The sequence below is a fragment of the Anser anser genome (genome assembly GCF_964211835.1).
Source record: "Anser anser genome assembly, chromosome: 1".
NCBI lineage: Eukaryota > Metazoa > Chordata > Aves > Anseriformes > Anatidae > Anser > Anser anser.
This window is the reverse complement of record NC_139720.1, coordinates 203,563,237-203,584,045: the sequence shown is the minus strand read 5'-3', so window position 1 is coordinate 203,584,045 and position 20,809 is coordinate 203,563,237. Positions and strand designations below refer to the sequence as shown.

Sequence of the window (20,809 nt, the reverse complement as noted above, 5' to 3'; positions counted from 1 at the left end):
CATTCTTCTACTCTGCATATTTAAAGTTAATAAGGCAAGAGATGAACAGAGATTACTGAGGAACTAGCCAGTTCCAACTAACAAGTTGTCCCTTATCCACAGCAAGGACTACCAGGCTCCTGGACAATCTTGCTTGGCATTGCCAAATTTGCCTGGTGTTGCTGAACCTTGGTCTCACTTGGATGATTTTTAGTTCATCTCCCCTCTCATCCTCCTTCCCCATCAGTTTACATCCTGCTAAAGGAACAAGTTCTTAACAAGTTCAAAACTTAGGATAGGTCACAGAAATAAAGAACTAACTAATTCCACAAGTACAAACTCCTATTGGAATGGGGTATTTTTTATTGAACTCTGAGATGATCAATTGCAAAGCACAGCAATAAAATCTGGAACTGGAACATTTAGTAACAGCCCAAAACACAGAATTGATTTTTGTCATAAGGATTTAACTTGCAGCTTTTGCAGGACACTTAAAGCTTTAAAATTTCCTTTTAATCAATGAAATTGCCCACTCTCTCCCCAGTGCACACTTAAGTTCTAAATTGCAGTGACTTCATGATTTCTGAGAAATAAGGCACTACAGTGTCCTTTCAGAGTAGCTGCAGATTATCATAGCAGTTGCTTCCCTCTGATATCTGAACTGCAAGATTTTCCATGGAAGAAAACGCAAATGGTGACTGAAACAAAAAGGTTTATCTAATGATGAATAACCATCACCACCGTTAGCAAAATGGCAATTGCATTCTAGGTGATCTACTGTCAGATTCCAGAGAGGAAGCCTACAGTACACACAGAAGAGCTTACAGTATTCATACTCTCTCCCAGGAAAACTGTTGTCTCTGTTCTGGAAAATTTTATTAAAGCTCTCGTGTTTAAGCTAGGGTACAGATTTCAATCATAGTCTCTTAAAAAAACACAATGGTATGTTCTTATGGCTGGGAATTTGCTTCTCAGACAAAGGCACTGGATGAACACTTCCGCATTTATAGTTTTGGGATAGGAGTTGCAGCCACTGCAATGCTTTCAATTGCACATTCATCCGTGCCACGGCGGATTCTGAAGTAACCATCTTCTCCCCATGAGGTGCCCCAACTGTTCTTGACAATCCAGAACTTCTCACCACTTTTGGGGTCTTTACCGTAGCCCACCAGCAAGACAGCATGATTAGTCAGTTCAAAAGGGTTGAAGTCATCCTTCAGCCCAGTGTGATGGTAGATTCCCTCTTTATAAAGCATGAAATCATCATAAACTTCAAAGGCAACAGCCATTGGCCCACCCAGAACAAGCTCGAGTTTCATCAGGGCTTCATTGCAGCCACCATAGAAACCACCAACATAGTGGTACTCAGAAGTGTAGTAGTGGTAACAGCTACGCTTGAACAGACATGGAGAATCTTGGGCTGTGTAAGGGAAGCAGTCCTCTTCCACCACACCAAAGTCTTGGACATATTTCCCAGCAATGAGGTATGGGAAACCACCATCACAACCTAAAGAAAAAAATATCTGGTTAATTCCCTTGCAGAGTTATTTGATATAGGAGAATTTCCTACTCAAATCTTGGAACACTTACAGATTACAGTATTGAACACAAGCTGCAGTGACTCTGATAATCCTAGTATTCCAGTTAGATATAGCTATCTTTCTAAAACACACAAAATAAAATTCAGAGCACATTGGAGCTGTACTAGGAACACAAATGCATGGACCACCTCCTCATCCATTTGCTCCTGACACCCCATCAGGAACAGAAGTTAGTTACATGCTGTAAAAAAGCTGTCATATACGGGGTACCATCCTTCCTTTGGAAATTTGAAGCCTTAGTCATTGCTTTTGCTCATCTCCCCCTCCCCATATGTTCCCTCTCTCTGAATATGCTTTTGGGATATTTGGTTCCTCTTTCTAGGCATGCATTGGAACCTAGATGTGTTTTAGCCCTGTTCCTTCGATCTCTGTTCTCCATCTCTCAGGTAGATCTACTTAAAATCCGATAATATCCTTAGTGTGGGGCCATGAACTCTTGGTTCAATGCCACCTCTATGCAAGGTGGGCTGACAACTCTGGAATATTTAATATCTTTCAAAACAAGTACTAAAATATAGTCTGCCAGGTGACTTGGTTCTGTTGTCAGAATAACAGGTCATAGAAAGGTGTGGAAATTATTAATATACTTCTGCACTGTCATTATTATTGAAAGTTAACTTCATATACACTAGTGTACTTACCCTGAGAATACTGGCTGCAAGACACAACCTGCTGGGGACTAAAGATTGGTTTCTGAGTGTTATTTGTGAGGATACGTATTCTTGCTTCCAGCATGCCCATGGAGGCAAACGCATAACAGCTACCACATGAGGCTGAGGAGAGAAACAGAAAAAAAAACAAAACATGAAGAGCAGACAGTAACATAAACAAGTTGAGTCACCTGCATTCGGGTACTGCTATTACTTGAGTGCACTGAGAAGAGTCAAAACCTGCAAGACCATCTTAAAGTGATTAGAAGTTGAACACTGACAGCACAAGAACTTTAAATATACATTTAGCTATTAAGCATGTAAGCAGTTCTGTTCAAAACACTTTTAGCAACTTTTTAAGAAACACTGAATTTATTCCAGAATAAGAGATGATATATTGCTCCTGAGTGCTTTTCAGCAATATCATTTAACATCCATGCTATTCACACAAAATGCAGCTACAGAGACCATGTTACAGCAGAGAAGGCTCACAACCTACTGCCTCAGACTATAACCTTTTACGTTGCACATTTGCTAAGGGACAGTGAACTATTTTAAGTGAATACTGATATTGTTCTAGATTATTTCAGCCTATCCATGTATTTAATGCTGTAACTTTCTGTTGAAAGTATTCCACCTCTAGAACTACCCATAAAATAACTCACTTTGGAGAGTCTAGTGGTGTAAATACTGGGTTTGATATAATGGATTCATCCCATTCCCCTTACTTACCAAGGACATCTATTTGTACGCTGGCTTTTCAGAGACACTTACATCTCCCTTCTGTTGCCTGGCAGTGAGCTAAGTCTCCCTACCTTTGAATCAAAATTTAGTATTGCTTCTAGTTTTAGGCCTCTTCACTCCCTAGAAACTTTCTGTAACACATTAAACGCCTTTGGAAGTAGAATAACAAACATCACAGGAAAGGACAATTACTTGGATGAGGTCCTATTTTATCTACTGATTGTCACCAAGGTGCCCGATTTCCTTTTGTTTTCTGACAGTTGGAAAGTCAAGTATTGCAGAGCTATGAAAAGGAGGGAGGCATGAGGAACAAAACAAAATACTTTTTCCTGAACTGTGTAGGTGTGTAAAAGCAGAGCTATTACAAAAGCAAGACTTTGAAATTGCACCTTTATTCAGTTAGATGCATCTTTGAGGAAGAGGGGCAAAAATCAGCCTGAACAAGAATACTTTTTGCCCAGCAGGGCTAACTGAAGCAGTGAAAGGTACCTCCCACTCATCGTACAGTCACAGCATACAAGATGGGCTGTGCTGCAGAAAACTCTTGTATTTTTGGCATACTTTGCACACCAAATGCAGTTATTTCAACCTGAAAGTCTGTAGGGGCAGTTACTATTTTTTTTTTTTTAAACTGTTACCACAGGGGTGTTTGTGAGGCTCTTAATGTGAAAACTACACTATCAGCAGAGTCAACATAGCTGCAAGAGTAGCTGCTTTACTGAGGCTTTCTAGAAATTCTCTTCCAGAGTCAACTAAAGCTTCGGCCATATCAGATTCCACTCACTCAACATGAAGGGTTGTTAAATGATGAGGGGTAAGAAGGGCACCTAGTGAAGAATCAGTTGACCAGGCTTTCCATGTACTTGGATCTGCAAAAAAAAGCTTACAGAAACTCATAGAAATTGGAACTCTAAGGCTAACAAAATCTGTACGTTTCCCTCCTCTTCCCCTAGTAAATTTGATAAACAATGACAGGGCTATCTTCTAGAAGACAAATTTCTTGGCTTAAAGAGGCCATTAATGCTCTGTAAGCAACCTGATAAGTCAGCTTTGACTATATAGTAGGGATGCTACCATCTTAGCAGTAAGTATTACAATACGAGACAATTCTAGTTGCATGAAGCCTGCCACATCTTGAGGTATTATACAAAGAATGCACAAGCCTTTCTACTCTTTTGCTACCAGGAAACTAGCTGGCAGAATTTGGCAGAAGAACTAAACCATAAATCAAGGACCAGTAATTTAAGTAGCATTAGCATGGTGGTGGGGAATGTATTCTGTTCCACTAAAAGCTGTAACTGGATAACTACCAGCATATGCAAATTTGTTTGTAAATATAGGAAAGGGACGTATTAACTTAGTCCTGTCCTGGTTCCAGTTAGGACAGAGTTAAGTAGCTCATAGTAGCTGGTAGGGTGCTATGTTTTGGATTAGGATGAGAAGAGCGCTGATAACATGCTGATGTTTTAATTGTTGCAGAGCAGTGTTTACACCAGGCCAAGGACTTTTCGGCTTCTTGCTCTGTCCTGCCAGCGAGCAGGCTGGGGGTGCAGCAGGAGCTGGGAGGGGACAGACCCAGGACAGCTGACCCAAACTGGCCAAAGGGGTATTCCATACCATCTGACGTCATGTTAAACAATATATAGGGGTGGCTGGCCGGGGTGGGGGGCCGGCTGCTCGGGGATAGGCTGGGCATCGGTCAGCGGGTGGTGAGCAATTGCATTGTGCATCACTTGTTTTCTTACACATTATTATTGTTAATACTATTACCACTATCACTATTATTATTATTATTGTTATTATTATTTTCCTGTCTTAATAAACTGTCTTTATCTCAACTCACAGGCTTCACTTTCCCGTTTCTCTCCCCCATCCCAGAGAGGGAGGGGGGAGGGTGAGCGAACGGCTGTGTGGTGTTTAGCTGCCAGCCGGGTTAAACCACAACAAGTCCACACCTGGTTTCCAGTGTATAGGTGTCTAATTAAGAGGTAGAAAAGGTATCTTGCATCACAATGCTGTAAAAGCACTGCCTATAGAATAGAAGAACACCATTTTAGTATGTTTAATACATTGTTTTTCCACAGGTATTATATATCTATCAGCATACATATTTTTCATAGCAACCAACAGTTCTTCTTTCAACTAGCCATTTAAATAACTCCTAAAGTTAACATAGTGATACGATTTGGGGGCAGCATAAACAATTTTCATGGATTTATTCATTAAAGCTGTGTGCTAATTTGCCATCAGAAGGAATTAAGTAAAGAATTAAACGTACATCAGTTCTGTCAGCATGCAGAAAGCCATGACTGTGACTATCTGGACAAGTCTTGACAGCTGTCTTTATGCAGAGCACTATGGTTGTCGGCTTTCACTCCAGCAAAAGACCCTGTTGTTTGGATAACAGCACTGCCACCCACCACTAGCACCTACTATTTTGGCAGAGTGTTGCCAGCCAGGACTCCACCCAGTTTCCACAAATTACTCATAGTAAAGATGCCATCTATCAACTACAGGACACTAAAAAAAGTGAGGTAAGATCTTGCTAACAGCAGGATACAGAGTATATCTAAGGAGCTCTAGAGCATTTCATCCAGAGGTTTTTGTTTGTTTGTTTGTTTGTTTTACCTTGATTCCGAACAGGGCTGACATAATTGACACCATTCACATTTCTCCAGTCCCAGGATTCTGGTAAGCCTGCAACTTTTTTGAGTAACTCAGGTGTTAGAGGTGCTGGCTTTGGTCTAAAAAAGAAAAAAAAAAAAAGAGAGAACATACTTCTTAGTAACATATCACAGTAGGTAAGGAAACAATCATGTAACACTGTTGTCATCTTCCAGCTTCTACTGGTTGCTTAGTTTCACACTAAGTGGTTTGAAATAGTCTCCATCTATGCTGAGTGGGCGTCAATCTCAAAAGATTAGTTTCAGCAGGATGCAAGACCTACTTCAATCCCTCCCAGAGTGAACTGTATTATGAAGCATCTACAAACTGGTTAGGTCAAATACTTTTGAACTAATCAGAAGCACCAAGGTAACTCTCAGCAACCATAGCAATGTAGCTCTGCAACAGCTATTTGATCTCTCTTCTACAACCAGGTATACAGAATCTCCATCTGTAGAGGGCGCCTCGCCTCGGCAGCATGCATTGACAGCAACTGCTGACTGTTTAATTGCAGACACGGTGTCATGGCTTACACCAACACTTCAATAACTGCAGTCCCACTTGCCCAAGAGACTTCCCTGGAGCAAGTTTTTACTGTGACTATTAAAGCAGCACTAAGTGCTACTTGTCCTCATTTACCACTTGCAGCCAAGTGATGCTCATGTATCAGCAAGCCAAGAGCTCCCTGCATTCGGCATTCACAACCTGATGCTTGTCCCATACGTCGTGCATCAAGTGCCATTCACAAACACCAGGCACTGGAGCCTGTTCTGAGAGCATTAGCAGGGCAAAACACTGTCATAGGACTGCGTCGTGCAACAGTTTCCAAAGAGGTTTTTGTATTTAACACCACCTACAAGGAAATATCTGTCTATAAATGACATCATGATCATCTGCACAATCCTCCCATGCAAGTCAGTTATTGTATTGTATGAACTTCTTCCAAAAACATATAATTGACACAGCTTGGAAGAATCAGTAGCATTCTACCCACAGCAGTATTAAAGTGGAAAATGCGAAAATATAAAGGTAAAATAGCCAAAGGGAAACTCTGAATCAAAGAACTCTAGTTCTCACATTAATGAATGATATAAAGGAGGACCATGCATCCATTCTTATTGCAACTCTGTCATGTGACCTGCAAGACCTTAAATATACTCACAAGGCTACTTCATTCTACTTCACTACACTCCCAGCAGCGAGTACCCTGGCTGCTGGCAAGGCAAGTTGCCAAAGTAACCAAGAACTTCCCTCAGAAAAACCTTATTATTTGTGTTTAGTAACAGAATACTGCTTTTTAATTGCAATTATGAACTAGGAGAACCAGGAAGACTGTCATGCACAGGCTCGAGGCTATGGCAAACTACTGATGGGTAGACAGGTGTGAGAGATTGCAGCTAACACTGTCCCTACTTCTCTGTGGGTATGAACACACTAGCAAGTTACTGGGCAAGATTAAAGGGTGGGTAACCCCATTTGTCACAACTGCTTGAGACAACAGATGCTAAGAACAGTCATTCAAATGGTGAAATATGTTGGCACTCTATGAAAGTGAGATGAAGGGCTTGAAACATTAAACATCTGAACTACAAGCCAAAACCCAGCTAGGAAAGGTGAAGATAAATATAAGCAGATTTTCGGCAGCAGTGGATGTAGCTTTATGAGAAAGCAAAAGGCTGCAGTACCTTGAAGTCCTGGAATAGAGACCCCCAGCTCTCCTAGTTAGCTCTTCCAGGGCAAGATTCTCATACTCCTTGTATCTTGTTGCTCTCCAGGACTTCTGTTGAGTATTGATAGCATTTACGAAGTCAAAGTTGTGCACATAGCGTCTGCTTGAAAGTCTGCAAACAAGAAATGAAATAGCATGATAAGAAAAGGACTGGGATTGAAATCTCCACACTAAATATGGAGAAGGCTCTAATTCTGGAAGAGTCTTCTGCTATGTATTAACAAGGAGATACGCAATCATTGGATCAAAGCAAGGTTTCTGAAATTTAAGACAGGCTATAACTGGCAGGATACAACCATCTCTTTTAGACATGCCTGTTTTGTAATTGGGCTTCAACGGTAACTGCAGGAAAACACAGACTGAAGGAGCATCTGTGTGATATGACTGGCACAGCCTCCCCTGTCTTTGTACATTCATGGTTTATTCCAACATTATCACTGGCATTAGCTTCATCCCCAGCCAAAGAATCGATCCATATGGTTTCTGCTGAAACCTGAAGCACAGTTACCAAATATTTTATCCAGTGAAAGGTCACTTATCTGTTGCTTACCTTCCTTGGGGTTTCTGGAGAGGTAGCTGGTTTACGTGAATATCTGAGAGAGATGAGGAAATCTTCTGTCCACTGAAGCAAGCCCAATTGTGGCCAAGTACATCATGTACCCAGCCTGGTAGAGTTTCATTACAGTAGCTGGTTACCTTCTGGCCTTCCTTTTTATACTGTAATGTGAAGAGGTTATGTTGTGTTAAATACATGCACTTGCTAACATACCAATGGTCCCTACCCACCCAGATGCTTTCTGTTCTGTTTCAGAGGAAGTGGCCAAACATTCTAGATCAACCATCATCTTTGATTTCAAAAGAAAGCATGAAGAGAACATCAGGCAAGTAAAACAAAACAATCTTTATCAACTTGCTAAAGGACTGTGACTTGCACCTTTAACATCAAACCACGTATTAGTACTTGTATCAACTAATGCATAGTAATTCTTTGGGTTGACCAGTAAACTTTCTAGATAAAGTGTAACAGACATCTTAACATTTATTCTTCTCTTCAAGGCCCCTGTGGATTCTTGCACTACGTCTATATCTAATCAAAAGTAACCCTAGACTGCTGCAAATGTTAGAAGAAACCAAGACCCATGGCAGCCTGAAAAGTAAATGCAGGGAGAACGGCCGGTTTCCTCACATAGTAACGTCTCAGGGCAAATTAGAGCATTTCTCTTTTAGAAGTCACAGCTGAAGGTGGGACATTTTGCAACTGCTTGAAGTCTGAACTGTGGTGAAAGAGCACAAAGAACCAGTTTCACCTGAGCTACCAAAATAAGCCAGTAAGAAAAGGATGACCCATTGAGTGCAACTCAATAGGAATTGGGGGGGTGAGGAGAGTGCTACTAAAGCATGAATTCCCAAGTCCTAACGCTTCCTTATTCTGCCATGGGTCTTCATTCCACTACTGAAGAATAACAATAAACGAATCTATTCAGTGAAGTACTTCTGCATACGAAACCTACAACTAACATGCTACCCAGCTGCATGAAAAGTTTCCTAAACTTGGAAATTCATACTACAAAAGCTTTACCTTTGCTTTTCTAATCATAGATTACTTCAATGAAATCCAACTTTCCTAATCCAAGGAGACTTCATTAAATCTCATCCTGTTCAAGTTTCATATGTACAAACGGTATATGGATTTGGAGCTGTATTTCAACAAAATGCTGCTCAGCCTCTTCAGTGAAAAAGGTGGTGGCTTACAGCAATGGAAACGCCTCAAGATAGACCACATAGCAAGTTTGTGCACTCGGAAGTTTGTGACTATGACAGTTCTATAGGAAAACTGAAGGAGAAGACAATGAAATAATTAAGTCTATCAATCAGAAGCATAAAATTAAAGGTTTTAATCCTCTGACTGTTTTAGAACAATGGGAGTTTACTTTGTCCCCAGTTTGGAGGTTGCAGAGGCATCACATCTAAATCCGTGCTTGTCTAGAAAAACAAGCATGGTTGTTGATCAGGCACTAAAAGGCTGAGCTGTTATTTTGTTCTGTTCATCCCATCTTACTGTGAAGAAAGAGATTTCACAATACGAGGCAGAACTACACTTGGCCAAATACAAGGGCAAGGTCCAGAGATAACTTTTGAGAAATACCCTCTTCACAACACCATTACTGAAATATACATACACAAACAAAAAGTTACTGACTTTGCATCAGTAAGTTACTGTGAAAGCACTTTATTTGGTTCTACACGATAGTATAAATGAATACCTACTCGCCTTTCTTAAAAGCTGCCTGATTTTACAGAATGGTTGAGGTTGGAAGGGACCTCTGCAGAGCACCTAGTCCAACCACCCCCTTGCCAAACAGGGTGACCTAACACACCTAGAATTACACAGAATCACCTAGATTTAAACAAGACTATGCACAACCATTCTTGATGACCACTGGCCTTGAAGCTGAATATTTGAAAAATACTCAAGGAACAGGCCTGCTTTCTATACCATTCAGATACAGATCCTGTCTAGCACGCAGGAAATATTAATTCGTAACAAGCAGAACAGATTTAGGACTTATCCACACTGAGAAAACAGGTAGTGAGTTATCAGCCAAATTGCAAATTGAAACTACAACTCGCCTTGTTTGTCCATTGTTAAACAACATTTGTCATTAAACAGCATTTGTGCTTAATTCCTAGAATCAGCTAACTCCCAAATGAGCCACACATTAGAAGAGCTAAACTGAGATTGCAAAGTCATTGCTGCCATAAGAATGACACCAACTGCTTACTACTAAAGGGTACGCAATTAGATCAGTATTTCATTGGTAACCACAAGTAGGATTTCATACTCAGATCAGAGAAGAGCTCTGACAAGGTTAGATTTAGCAAATCTGAGAGCACCAGTTTTAGAGGATCTGCTTTGGGTATGCCTGCTCAAAGCACAGGCAGACAGAGGCGTGAGCAACTTCAGGAGTGCTAGTCCAGTGCAGCACCACTGGCTGCACAATCACCAGCTCAGCTGCATATGAATTATGGTGCTGAACTACCAGAGCTGCTGGCACACCAGCACAGCTGCAGAACTCCCAGCAGAACAACGTGCTTCAGAGGATAACAGCCATGCAGCTGTGATCACCAGCAATTGCTGAACTACTACTGAATCCACTTCCTCTGCAGTCTTACAAACACGGTTTCCTCTTTTTTCTATTTTTTTTATTAAAGTGATAGAAGACCACTGCAGCCATGCCGTATGATAGGTTCATCAGCCAATGCACACGTTTGCAGCTTCAAGTACACTCAATCCAACATAATCTGACTGTATCGGAACAAATCCTGTAGAAAAGACAAACTATATTCACGGTTCAAATTCTAAGACTTGAAAACATGAAACTTGAATTCCATTTCAAACACTTATTTTTTCTAGTGAGACATCTCACATGACTTCATCTAATGCCAGAAGTTAGCTAAACAATTCCAATCCTAACCTCAGAAGATTTCATGTACCTCAACTTCAAGGCTTGCTATTAGATACCTGAACCTAGGTAAGCTTTTTGGTATATTAAAGTCTTGCTTGTGTAGGTCATCATGACATAACCTAAATGTAATTCTAGTGTTGGTAAAATTGTTTAAAATTGTCTTTCAGTTTTAAATCTCCCAAACAGGAAAGAAAGGATTACTATCCTTAATTACTATCACTTGTCTGGATTGCTTATTTCATCAAGAATTCCTTAGTTTTAAAAAGATTTGGGTGTGGTGGGAAATAGAGGAAAAGCTGCAAGAGGGAAATGTCAAAGAAAGTCTGGAAAAAGCTTAGTACCTTGTGTAGTGGAATAGTCTATAATCTACCTCTTTCAACTGGAGTGGTGGTAACATTTTAATACGAAAAAGCCTTTTTTTTTCCCTTAAGTACAACTCAGAAGTCAGAAATAGTACAATCATCATAGAATGGCTCAGGTTGGAAGGACCCTTACAGATCATCTAACTCCAACCCCCCTGCCATAGGCAGGGATGCTACCCACTAGATCAGGTTGGCCAAGGCCCCATCCAGTCTGGCCTTGAACACCTCCACGGATGGGGCATCCACAGCTTCTCTGGACAACCTGTGCCAGTGCCTCATTACCCTTACAGTGAAGAATTTCCTCCTAATGTCTAGTCTAAATCTATCCTCTTTTAGTTTAAGACCATTCCCCCTTGTCCTATGCTTATCTACCCAAGCAAAGAGTCCTTCTCTACCCTTTTTGTAAGCCCCCTTCAAGTACTGAAAGGCCGCAATGAGGTCTCCCCAGAGCCTTCTCTTCTCCAGGCTGAACATCCCCAGCTCTCTCAGCCTTTCTTCATAGGAGAGGTGCTCCAGCCCTCTGATCATCTTTGTAGCCCTCCTCTGGAACCGCTCTAACAAGTCAACATCTTTCTTGTGCTGGGGGCCCCAGACCTAGACACAGCACTCCAGGTGGGGCCTCCCAAGGGCAGAGGAGAGGGGAACAATCCCCTCCCTCCACCTGCTGAACCCTTCTCTGTTGATGCAGCCCAGGTTGCAGTTGGCCTTCCAGGCTGCCAGCACATGCTGCTGGCTTATGTTGAGCCTCTCCTGGAAAGAGTCCAGTGGAGGGCAACAAAGATGATATGGGGCCTGGAGCATCTTCCCTATGAGGAAAGGCTGAGAGACCTGGGTCTGTTCAGCCTGGAGAAAAGAAGACTGTGAGGGGATCTTATCAATGTTTATAAATACCTGAGGTGTGGGAGACGAAGGGATTTGGCCAACCTCTTTTCAGTGGTTTGTGGGGACAGGACAAGGGGTAATGGCCACAAGATAGAGCACAGGAATTTCTGCACCAACATCCGAAAGTACTTCTTCACGATGAGGGTGACAGAGCACTGGAACAGGCTGCCCAGGGAGGTTGTGGAGTCTCCTCCTCTGGAGATATTCAAGGCCCGTCTGGACACCTACCTGGGCAGCCTGCTCTAAGGAACCTGCTTTGGCAGGGGGGTTGGACTCGATGATCTCTCAAGGTCCCTTCCAACCCCTACATTTCCGTGATTCTTTCATCTACCAGAACCCCTTAGTCCTTCTACGCAGTGCTGCACTCAACGAATTCTTCTCTCAGGGTGTACTCATGTCTGAGGCTGCCCCAGCCCAGGTGCAGCACCTTGCACTTGGTCTTGTTGAACCTCGTGCGGTTCACATGGGCCCACTTCTCCAGCCTGTCCAGGTCCCTTTGGATGGCATCCCTTCTTTCTGTTGTATTGACTGCACCACTCAGCATGATGTTGTCTGCAAACTTGCTGAGGGTGCACTTGATCCCACCTCCTATGTCATTGATGAAGATATTGAAAAGCACCAGTCCCAGGACAGACCCCTGAGGGACACCACTCGTCATCAGCCTCCACCTGGACACAGAATCATTGACCACTACTCTCTGGGTGCCACCATCAAGCCAATTCCTTCTCCACCAACTGGTCCACCCTTCACATCCATAATACCACTTACGGGATAAACTAAGATTTTTACAAGACTCTCTCTCTCCCTCTCTCTCTCCAAAGCAGCAGTCTCCTGTAGTATTTATCACACATCAAATGATTGAAACAAATAGGCCTCAATCTTCCTTTCAGACTCACTCTAGCTTTTTATACTATTCCACTGCTGTTTCTATTGCTATCACTTGAAAAACACTTTACAGCCTTGCATGTTGTGTAGCCATACAGAATCCTTACATTATCCAGCAGAAGCACAAGCTAAGGCTTCTGCCAGGAGTCGGCACACTTACTTCACATCCAAGTTCAGCACGTGTGCTGTTTCAGCAGCACACATTAAATAAGAAGTGAGCAATCCCATAAACAAACAAGTTGTGTGATGCAAACAAACACCAAGCAGAGCATCCATGACTTTTGACAAGCTGAATGCATGAATCCAGTAAAAAACTGCATTTAACTTGGAAAGTCTAGATAGACAAGTCTATGCAAAAGAATAGTTAGAAGTAAAATACCACTAGCGCTTATTCACTTATTCTATTAAAGCAATCTGCGGAAAACAAATGCATTGGTGAGCTCACCCAATCCACTCCTTTTGTGTTGAAAGTCATTTGCCCATAGTCTCCCGGTGAAAGAACAAATAGCTTGTAAAGTCTGTGAGGTCCTACAAAAGTTTGAGTATGTGGCTGTTTAGTAAGTCACAAGAACTAAAGACTACTAGAAAAACTAACTGAAACGTGCATTATCAAACAGACTGTACCCATACAGTACAGTAGCTCTGCTAAAGCCACAGTTTAGACATGCCCACAGCATTGTTTTTATTTATTAAAAGTTTGATTCTTTAACATTAAGCAAAAATACACTGCAAGTTCAGCTAGTACCTTGTTGAACTTCTATGCTTGAGACACATGAAGTACTGTATTGGCTGAAATACGACTCTTCATTTAGCCCAGCATCTCTGTCTTCAACTCAGTGGCAGAATATGAAGAAAGTGCTAAAGCATCATAGTAAGTAAGTCAGGATACTTTTTATCTGTTCTGTTACAATTGGGTTTTCAGCCACATAATTTAACTTCAGTGCAGCAAACAGAGCTTCAAATTTATGAGCAAACTTTAAACAATGAATACTTTCCTGACAAGCCCAAACCCACAGCCATGAAAGGAGATGTGCAAACTTTGTATTATGGCTGCTCTGTAAGCATTTTCAGAAGAGCAGAAGTCTTAAAGGATGGTATGAGACCAGCCTCAGAGTTTTATTTTCTGTATTTTCGCATTATAACAACTGAAATATTAAAAAAAAAAAAAAAAAAGGCATTTTAAAAGTGGGAAATAGTCTAAATTATTGAAATGCTAGGATAAACTACATTTCTCTTCCAAAGTAACTCATAAATATGAGATCTTTCTTTTGGAAATCAAAATCAAACTGTTCATGAACCAAAAAGGTCAAACCATAATCTGTAACTCCAGAACAGTGAGTAAACTGGAAAGTTATTTCAGAGTAAAACTAAGTAATTTTATCAAGTAGCAAAAACCAATATGCAATTACTCTGTATTAGACATAATAGTTCTGTATCTACTTGCTATAAAGCAAGAGTGCTAACAGACTGATAATTCTTCCCTTCCATGAACTCCAAAGGGACTGTGTCTAACGACTTACCACATTCTAAATAGTAATCAAGGCTAAGCAATATTCTAAGAAATGGCTTTCATGCTTTCCTCTTGCTCCACTGCTCCATTTCCAGGTAGGAAGGGCATCTCTAATTAGCTTTCTAGTTCACCCTATTTTACTCCAAGGACTGCTAGATTATGACCATCACTAAGCAAATGAAATCTGCTATGGTTAAGTTATTTCAGGTGCAATTTTAGGATTATTTTAAACAATAAGCAATCATTCCTCAAAAAAAAAAAATCCTAAGTGTGCACTGAACTGAGTATATTATTTTCCCCTAGAAGCTTTATAGTAGAAAGTTTTATAGTAGATGACAATGGAATCAATCCTAGAAGAGTGTAAATTGCATTTGAGGGGAAAAAAAAAAAAAGTCAGTTTTTATCAGGACTAGATATTTTGTATTTCTATTTCATATGTAATACAACTGACTGGATTATAAAAAAAAATATATGTCATAAGGTCAGGCAGCTTGTAAAGAACTATTTCTACTCTAGTGCCCACTGACAATTGTGAAATAAGTTTGGTGACGATCAGTATGACAAATTCTTGCCCAAAGTCAACTAGCTGTCTGCAGGAAAAAAAAATGCATTTACTAAGTGCTGCTCTATTTCCTCATGCTTCTTTAGCCATTGCACTTCCATTTTGGTAATCTGTGGTTTCTTTTACAGCAATAACAGGAATGAAAGATTATACAGAGGGTAAATGACTTGGGCTCTAATCCTCTCTGTAATTTTTAAGGAAACAAGTCTTCAAATTAAGCACATCTAGCTGATGGAATCCCTACCACTAAACAATGGGACAAACAAGCTTCCGATTTCTCAATATCAAAAGCAACTGCAAAACTAACAATGAACCCTTTTACCTACAAAAGACTAAGACACATTCACGCTCATGAAATGCAAGGTAACATGCATTACTAATACTCAGACATGTATTTGACTCTGTTTTTGAATAAATTGGATCTTAAGATGTCCTGAAGTTCCTTTCAGACCAAATTATTCTATGACAACTAAGTCATAGAATCACAGAATATCCTCATTTGGAAGGGACCCACAAGGATCAAGTCCAACTCATAGCTCCACAGGGGAACCTAAGAGTTGGATAATATCAAGGAGCATTGTCCAAACACTTGTTGAACATTGACAGGCTTAGGACCATGACCACTTCCTTAGGGAGCCTGTTCTAGGAACCCAACCACCACCTCAGTAAAGAATTTTTTCCTAATAACCAATCTGAACAACCCCTGCCTGACACTACTTCATGACATTCCCTTGTATCCTATTGTTTGGTCACCAGAGAAAAGAGATCATTACCTCTCTTCTCTGCTTCCCTTCATTAGGAAGCTATAGACAGCAACGAGGTCACTTCTCAGTCCGTTCTAAGCTGAACAAACCAAGTATCCTTAGCCACTCTTTAGTTACACCTCCTAGAATTCTCATAATCCCTTTCGCCCCCTTTTGGGGGCATTCTACTATTTTTGATATATTGCTTAACAGCACTCTTATCAGAGTACTTCCTTTTCATAGATGCCAAGGAAGACTAAATCAGCACTTATCGGTCACTTGATTTAGACCTCATCTTCCAACAAGATATTTCACAAGTGAAAAGTAGTAGTAAATAAAGCCTTCAGAGACTCTAAAGTGCCTTCAAGTTGGTGCCTAACATTCTGGAGCAGGCCACTGTTTCTGTGATTAAACAGATCACATTAAAGAATTAGTTTGATAATCAACACTTCCTCAACTGCTTACCCTACTGGCTTGTGAAACAACTGCATTTCAGTGTAAGGTATCAGCCTCAGGATTCCCACTTGTCAGTCAAACTGCCTCTCCTAAGATGACATGGTTTAGTGGGTAATATTGATGGTAGAGGGGACAGTTGGACTAGATGATCTTGGGGGTCTTTTCCAACCTTAATTTTGATTCTATGAACCCACCAAGGACAGCAATGATTGCCGAATTCCAGCTGCTGGAGATGTTCATAAATTCAGGCTTTATATGGCATTACTACAACATACAGTGGTCCACTACCCTCACAGAGGCAGCAATTCCTGTAACTTTTCAGGTGAGCACTCCCCCACTGTAGGAAAGCTTGCAGAGTGTCCCTGTCTGAGAAGTTTCAGAGGAAAATCTGCCCAATTAGAGCACTCTTCACTGTCTGTAGTTTTTGTTGTATCACCTGCCAATCTGGGGCATATGTATCATGGTAGTTTAGTGTCGCTATCTTGATGATATCTACAGATGAGAGAAAGTCATTTGGGTATTTCTCTCTCAAACTTTGCTCTTGCTCAAATATAAGACTCTGTTTTAAAATAGTAAAACTTCTGCATAAAACGTTACATTTTTTTTTAACGTGTAAAAAACACCACTGACAGTCTTAAAACAACAACCTACACTGTCCTTTCTTTTTAACTTAAATGGCCTCCAATAGACATGGAGGAAGCTACAGTTCAGTTAGAGCTTCATTTATCTTTACTGAATAGAAATTACTATGGCTCCCCAGAAGAAAAGATCACTCACTTTTCTTAACATCTGACAACACTGACTTGAAAATAGCTGCTGTGAAATAAACTATCCACAATTGCTCCCAGAAAACCAATTTGAAACTGAAGTCATTTCTTTACCCTCCTTAAGACTAGCCAAGGTTCAGAGATTTTATGCTTGGACAAGGCCTGGGTGTTTACTATCAATTCATCTGAAACCAAACACAGGATCACACCTTCTAAAATAACCAAGAAACATATTCATTGCTCCTGCTGAGGGCTGCACTCACATGTTCTGTGCAGCAGGACTGCTCAGACACTGTCTGCCAAGTACACAAGTCACCCTGCAGACTGTTTAAAGCCACCTTTCTGATTCATAACATCATTCCTCAGCTGACCAGCAGAGTGCTCCTTAGCAAGTGGGTCTTCACTAGTCTATCCCCTGACTACTAGTCGTTTTCAGCTTGATCTGAAGTCATTAACAGGGACTGGAGAACACAGTATTACTTAAAAAAAGGAAGAATTATAAGGGGTAGGAAGGTTCCTTGACAATATAAGGCTTACTCTGACATAAGAATTACAGCTCCTAGAAATCCTCCAACATGGAGGACAGATGATCTTTCTACAGTGAGGAGGGTACATTTCACAAGTTTGAGAACATCTTTAAGGAAAGATAAAAGCAATTACGTTTGATATTTCATTTGAGTGCAAGATGTCAGGAAGAAAACTGACAAAGCTATTTTTCCCAGGCCACTGTGAAAGTTAGCTTCATGAAGGTCTTCACTTGAAGTAAGCACACCCAGAAGCAGAAGCTGCAGCATTGTTACCAGATTTTCCAAATACCTCTTCTACTCTTTTCTCTCTACCCAGCCACTGACAAACATTTGTGATTGTTCTTAATGTAAAAAAACAGCCACTTGTCTGGTAATCCAGGCAAAGAGAAACAAGCGTTCTCACTTCTCTACTGTGGCACTCAGCAACTAAACAGAAAAACAAGTAAAGACCTTTCAGCAACAGTCACTGATGCAGACCACAAGTTAACTCACCTTAAAAAATGCAAACCACTTGTAGTTGTTTAGCACAATTTCAAAGCCTTGATTGTAAACCAAAGTGAAGAAACCATAATTGCCCAGACTATCCTGAGCCACATCTAACTTCTGAAGATTCACAAGTACTGTTTTTTCCACAGGCCCTGCAAGAAAGAAAGAACATTATTGCAAAGATTACAATTAAAATAAGAAAGAGTAAAGAGCATATCAGAATATTTTTTTCCCAAAATACACTAAAATACACTTGCTGTATAAAGCCTCCTGCAAAAAGGCATTAAGCAAACACGCCTCACAGACCTCACTTACCTATCACTGCAAACATGTTCATTTTGCAATGCTAGACAGTATTTGCACATTTAATTACTAACAGCAGCAGTAGCAAACAGCTGTTACAGGAAAACATCAGCTTATTTAAATGTAACTTGCTACACAGCTACGTAGGACTTGGATGCTCTGTCACTCAAGACACTGTGTCTGCAGTGACAAATCTTCCTCTGAAACATCTGGTTTCAGGTATCAGCCACCACACTACCTCACACCACTGCTCCAAACCCTGCCAGGTCCAGTATCACCTCCCATGTTCTCACCTGCCACTTGCCTGGTCTGATCAAACTAACACAGGCAGTTTAGATGCAATGCATTAACTACTTTTACAATAATACTGTCAAATAATAATCAAGTAATAGCTCCTCACTACTATTACGCTCTCAAGAGGAATGCTATTTTTACTTCTCCTGATGTTATCCGACTTGAGCTTTTACAGCTGCGAGCCTCCTGGGACATGGGTGTAGCCCAGGAGCAACAACACACTTTGCCACTTAAGAGCCACTTTGTTAAGAGCCACTTTCAGGAGAGGCTGAGCTGAGAGGAAAGACATCTGGAGCTGTGAAGGAGGAAGCAAACCAGCATGAGGCAGTAGAAAAACAGAGAGGTCTAGGTGAATCCAAAATATACAAGGGAAAGAATAATGCAAGAATAAATCAAAACAACAACAAAAAGGGGAGTGCTGTAACAGGGCTGGCCACAGTGGTCACCCTGAGCAAGACAGGTTAATTTTCACACAGTTTAATTCAGATCAGCCCCTTTTTGCCTCAAGCCCAGCTGTCAGGAGCTCAGCACCAACCTCTGCACGCTGCCACAGGCTCTGGCAAAACCGGCAGCATGTGGGGGCCCACTACTGCCAAAGCGGGTATTATAAACCGAAAACCTTAAATAACACGCTGCTAGCGAGCTTCTGCTGGCAACTAAGTGCCGAGGGCTACAAGAAATAGCCCCAGATGAGAAAAACAGACCAAAAAAAAAGAAAAAAATTGAGCAAACAGGCCGGCTGCAAGCAAACACACCAGAGGCAGACACCCGCTTCCTCGCCGCCAGTTTCGCTTTTCGGGCCTGGCGGCGCGGAGCTTTCCGGGACCCCTCCACCGAGCTTTAGGGGACCCCCACCCACACCCGGGGCCCCCCACACCCGGATCCACCCAGGCGGGGAAAAGGGGAACGGGACGGGGCCGCCGCGCTCTCACCCGCCTGGGAGCAGTTGCCGTGTCGGCCGCCCCCCCGCCAGACACGGAGCTGCCAGGCGCCCAGCAGGTCGGCGAAGGAGCAGTTGGCCGGGGTATCGGCCACCAGCTCGGCAGGCAACGCCGCCAGCACCATGGCCGCTGCCCAGAGCGCCCACCCTGCCATGGCGCCGCGCCCGCCGCCGCCCGCTGCAGCCGCCCTTAAAATGGACGCGGGAGCCGCGGCCTCCCCGCCCCGCCGCTTCCCTGGGCCCGCCCCGGAGCGCCCCTGGTCGTGCTGCGCTGAGGGGCCGGGCTTATGGACCTGCCCCCCAGCTCTGGGGGGCTGCCTGGGGGTGTGTGGCACCCCCTGAAAGGGGACATCGTCCCCAAAGAGTGACCTTGTCTTCAAAGGACGTCCTCTCCCCTGCAAAGGGTGTCCTCCTCATCAAAAGGCGTCTCTGACCCCTCAAAATAACCTGTCCAAAGGGAGTCCTCCTCCCCGAAGAGTGTCCTGCCCAAAAGACAGTCTCCCCTGCAAATGCCTCACCAAAAGGCATTGCCCACACAAATAGAATCATAGAATCATTAGATTTGGAAAAGACCTCCAAGATCATCTGGTCCAAACATCCCCCTATCATCAATATCACCCACTAAACCATGCCCCTAAGCACCATGTCCAACCTTTCCCTAAACACCCCCAGGAATGGTGACTCCACCACTTCCCTGGGCAACCCATTCCAATGCCATTCTCTCCTAAATGGAGTCCCCCTACCCAAAGAGCATCCTCATCCCCAAAGTGCCTCCTTCTCTCCAAAGTGCCTTGTCCTCCCCAAAGCCCATTCACCTCCCCAGACAGTATCTTTCCCCTGAAGGGCATCCTCCCCTGTAAAGGGCAATGTCATCTCTGGAGCCCCTGCCCCAAAATCCAAGCCAAGGCCTCCGCACTCAGAGAAGTCCTGGCAGAGAGGGACAGGCCGGCAGGCTTGGTCCCTGGTGTTATTTCAGGCAGGAGTCTTGCAGCTGTGGAGGACAAGGCCACTGGTCTGCCACAGGTTTTAGCTGTACAAGGTGACTCAGGGTTTCCGCACCAGCTGCACACTGTGGCCAGAAAACCACACAGCACCAGTCCTGCATGGGATGTGGGACCCCAGAAACCTGCGGCAGTCAACCCCAGCCCGTAGCCTGCAAAAATGCAGAAAAATCCCCCAGAAGGTGTAAGACTTAGTAACATGCAAATTCTTGCAGGTCCAGTGACCAGACTCTTTGCATAGCATGGGTGTTGTCAAA

At 42.4% G+C, this 20,809-nt stretch overlaps 1 protein-coding gene and 1 long non-coding RNA gene across 2 annotated transcripts; both read right to left on the bottom strand.

Moving 5' to 3' along the window:
- Positions 1-324: 324 nt before the first annotated feature.
- Positions 325-19,794, bottom strand: CTSC (cathepsin C). Its single transcript, XM_083840365.1, has 7 exons — positions 19,544-19,794; positions 18,021-18,166; positions 7,918-8,084; positions 7,324-7,479; positions 5,603-5,718; positions 2,222-2,353; positions 325-1,486 (listed from the first exon to the last, which is right to left on the bottom strand). Exons 1-7 carry the CDS (start codon positions 19,704-19,706, stop codon positions 984-986), a joined length of 1,383 nt encoding a protein of 460 aa, XP_083696491.1. The 5' UTR covers positions 19,707-19,794; the 3' UTR covers positions 325-983.
- LOC310901193 lies at positions 8,475-18,014 on the bottom strand. The gene is made up of 2 exons (XR_014585628.1): positions 13,709-18,014; positions 8,475-13,491 (listed from the first exon to the last, which is right to left on the bottom strand). It is a non-coding gene; the product is annotated as an uncharacterized lncRNA (long non-coding RNA).
- Positions 19,795-20,809: the final 1,015 nt, after the last annotated feature.

Excerpts from the sequence above, each read along its gene's own strand:
- CTSC (XM_083840365.1), bottom strand. The coding sequence starts at position 19,706 with ATGGCAGGGTGGGCGCTCTGGGCAGCGGCCATGGTGCTGGCGGCGTTG. Across the intron at positions 2,354-5,602 it reads CAGCCCTGTTCGGAATCAAG|CCTCATGTGGTAGCTGTTAT; the intron begins GTAAAACAAACA and ends TTCTCTCCTCAG. Across the intron at positions 1,487-2,221 it reads TTGCAGCCAGTATTCTCAGG|GTTGTGATGGTGGTTTCCCA; the intron begins GTAAGTACACTA and ends TTTTTTCTTTAG.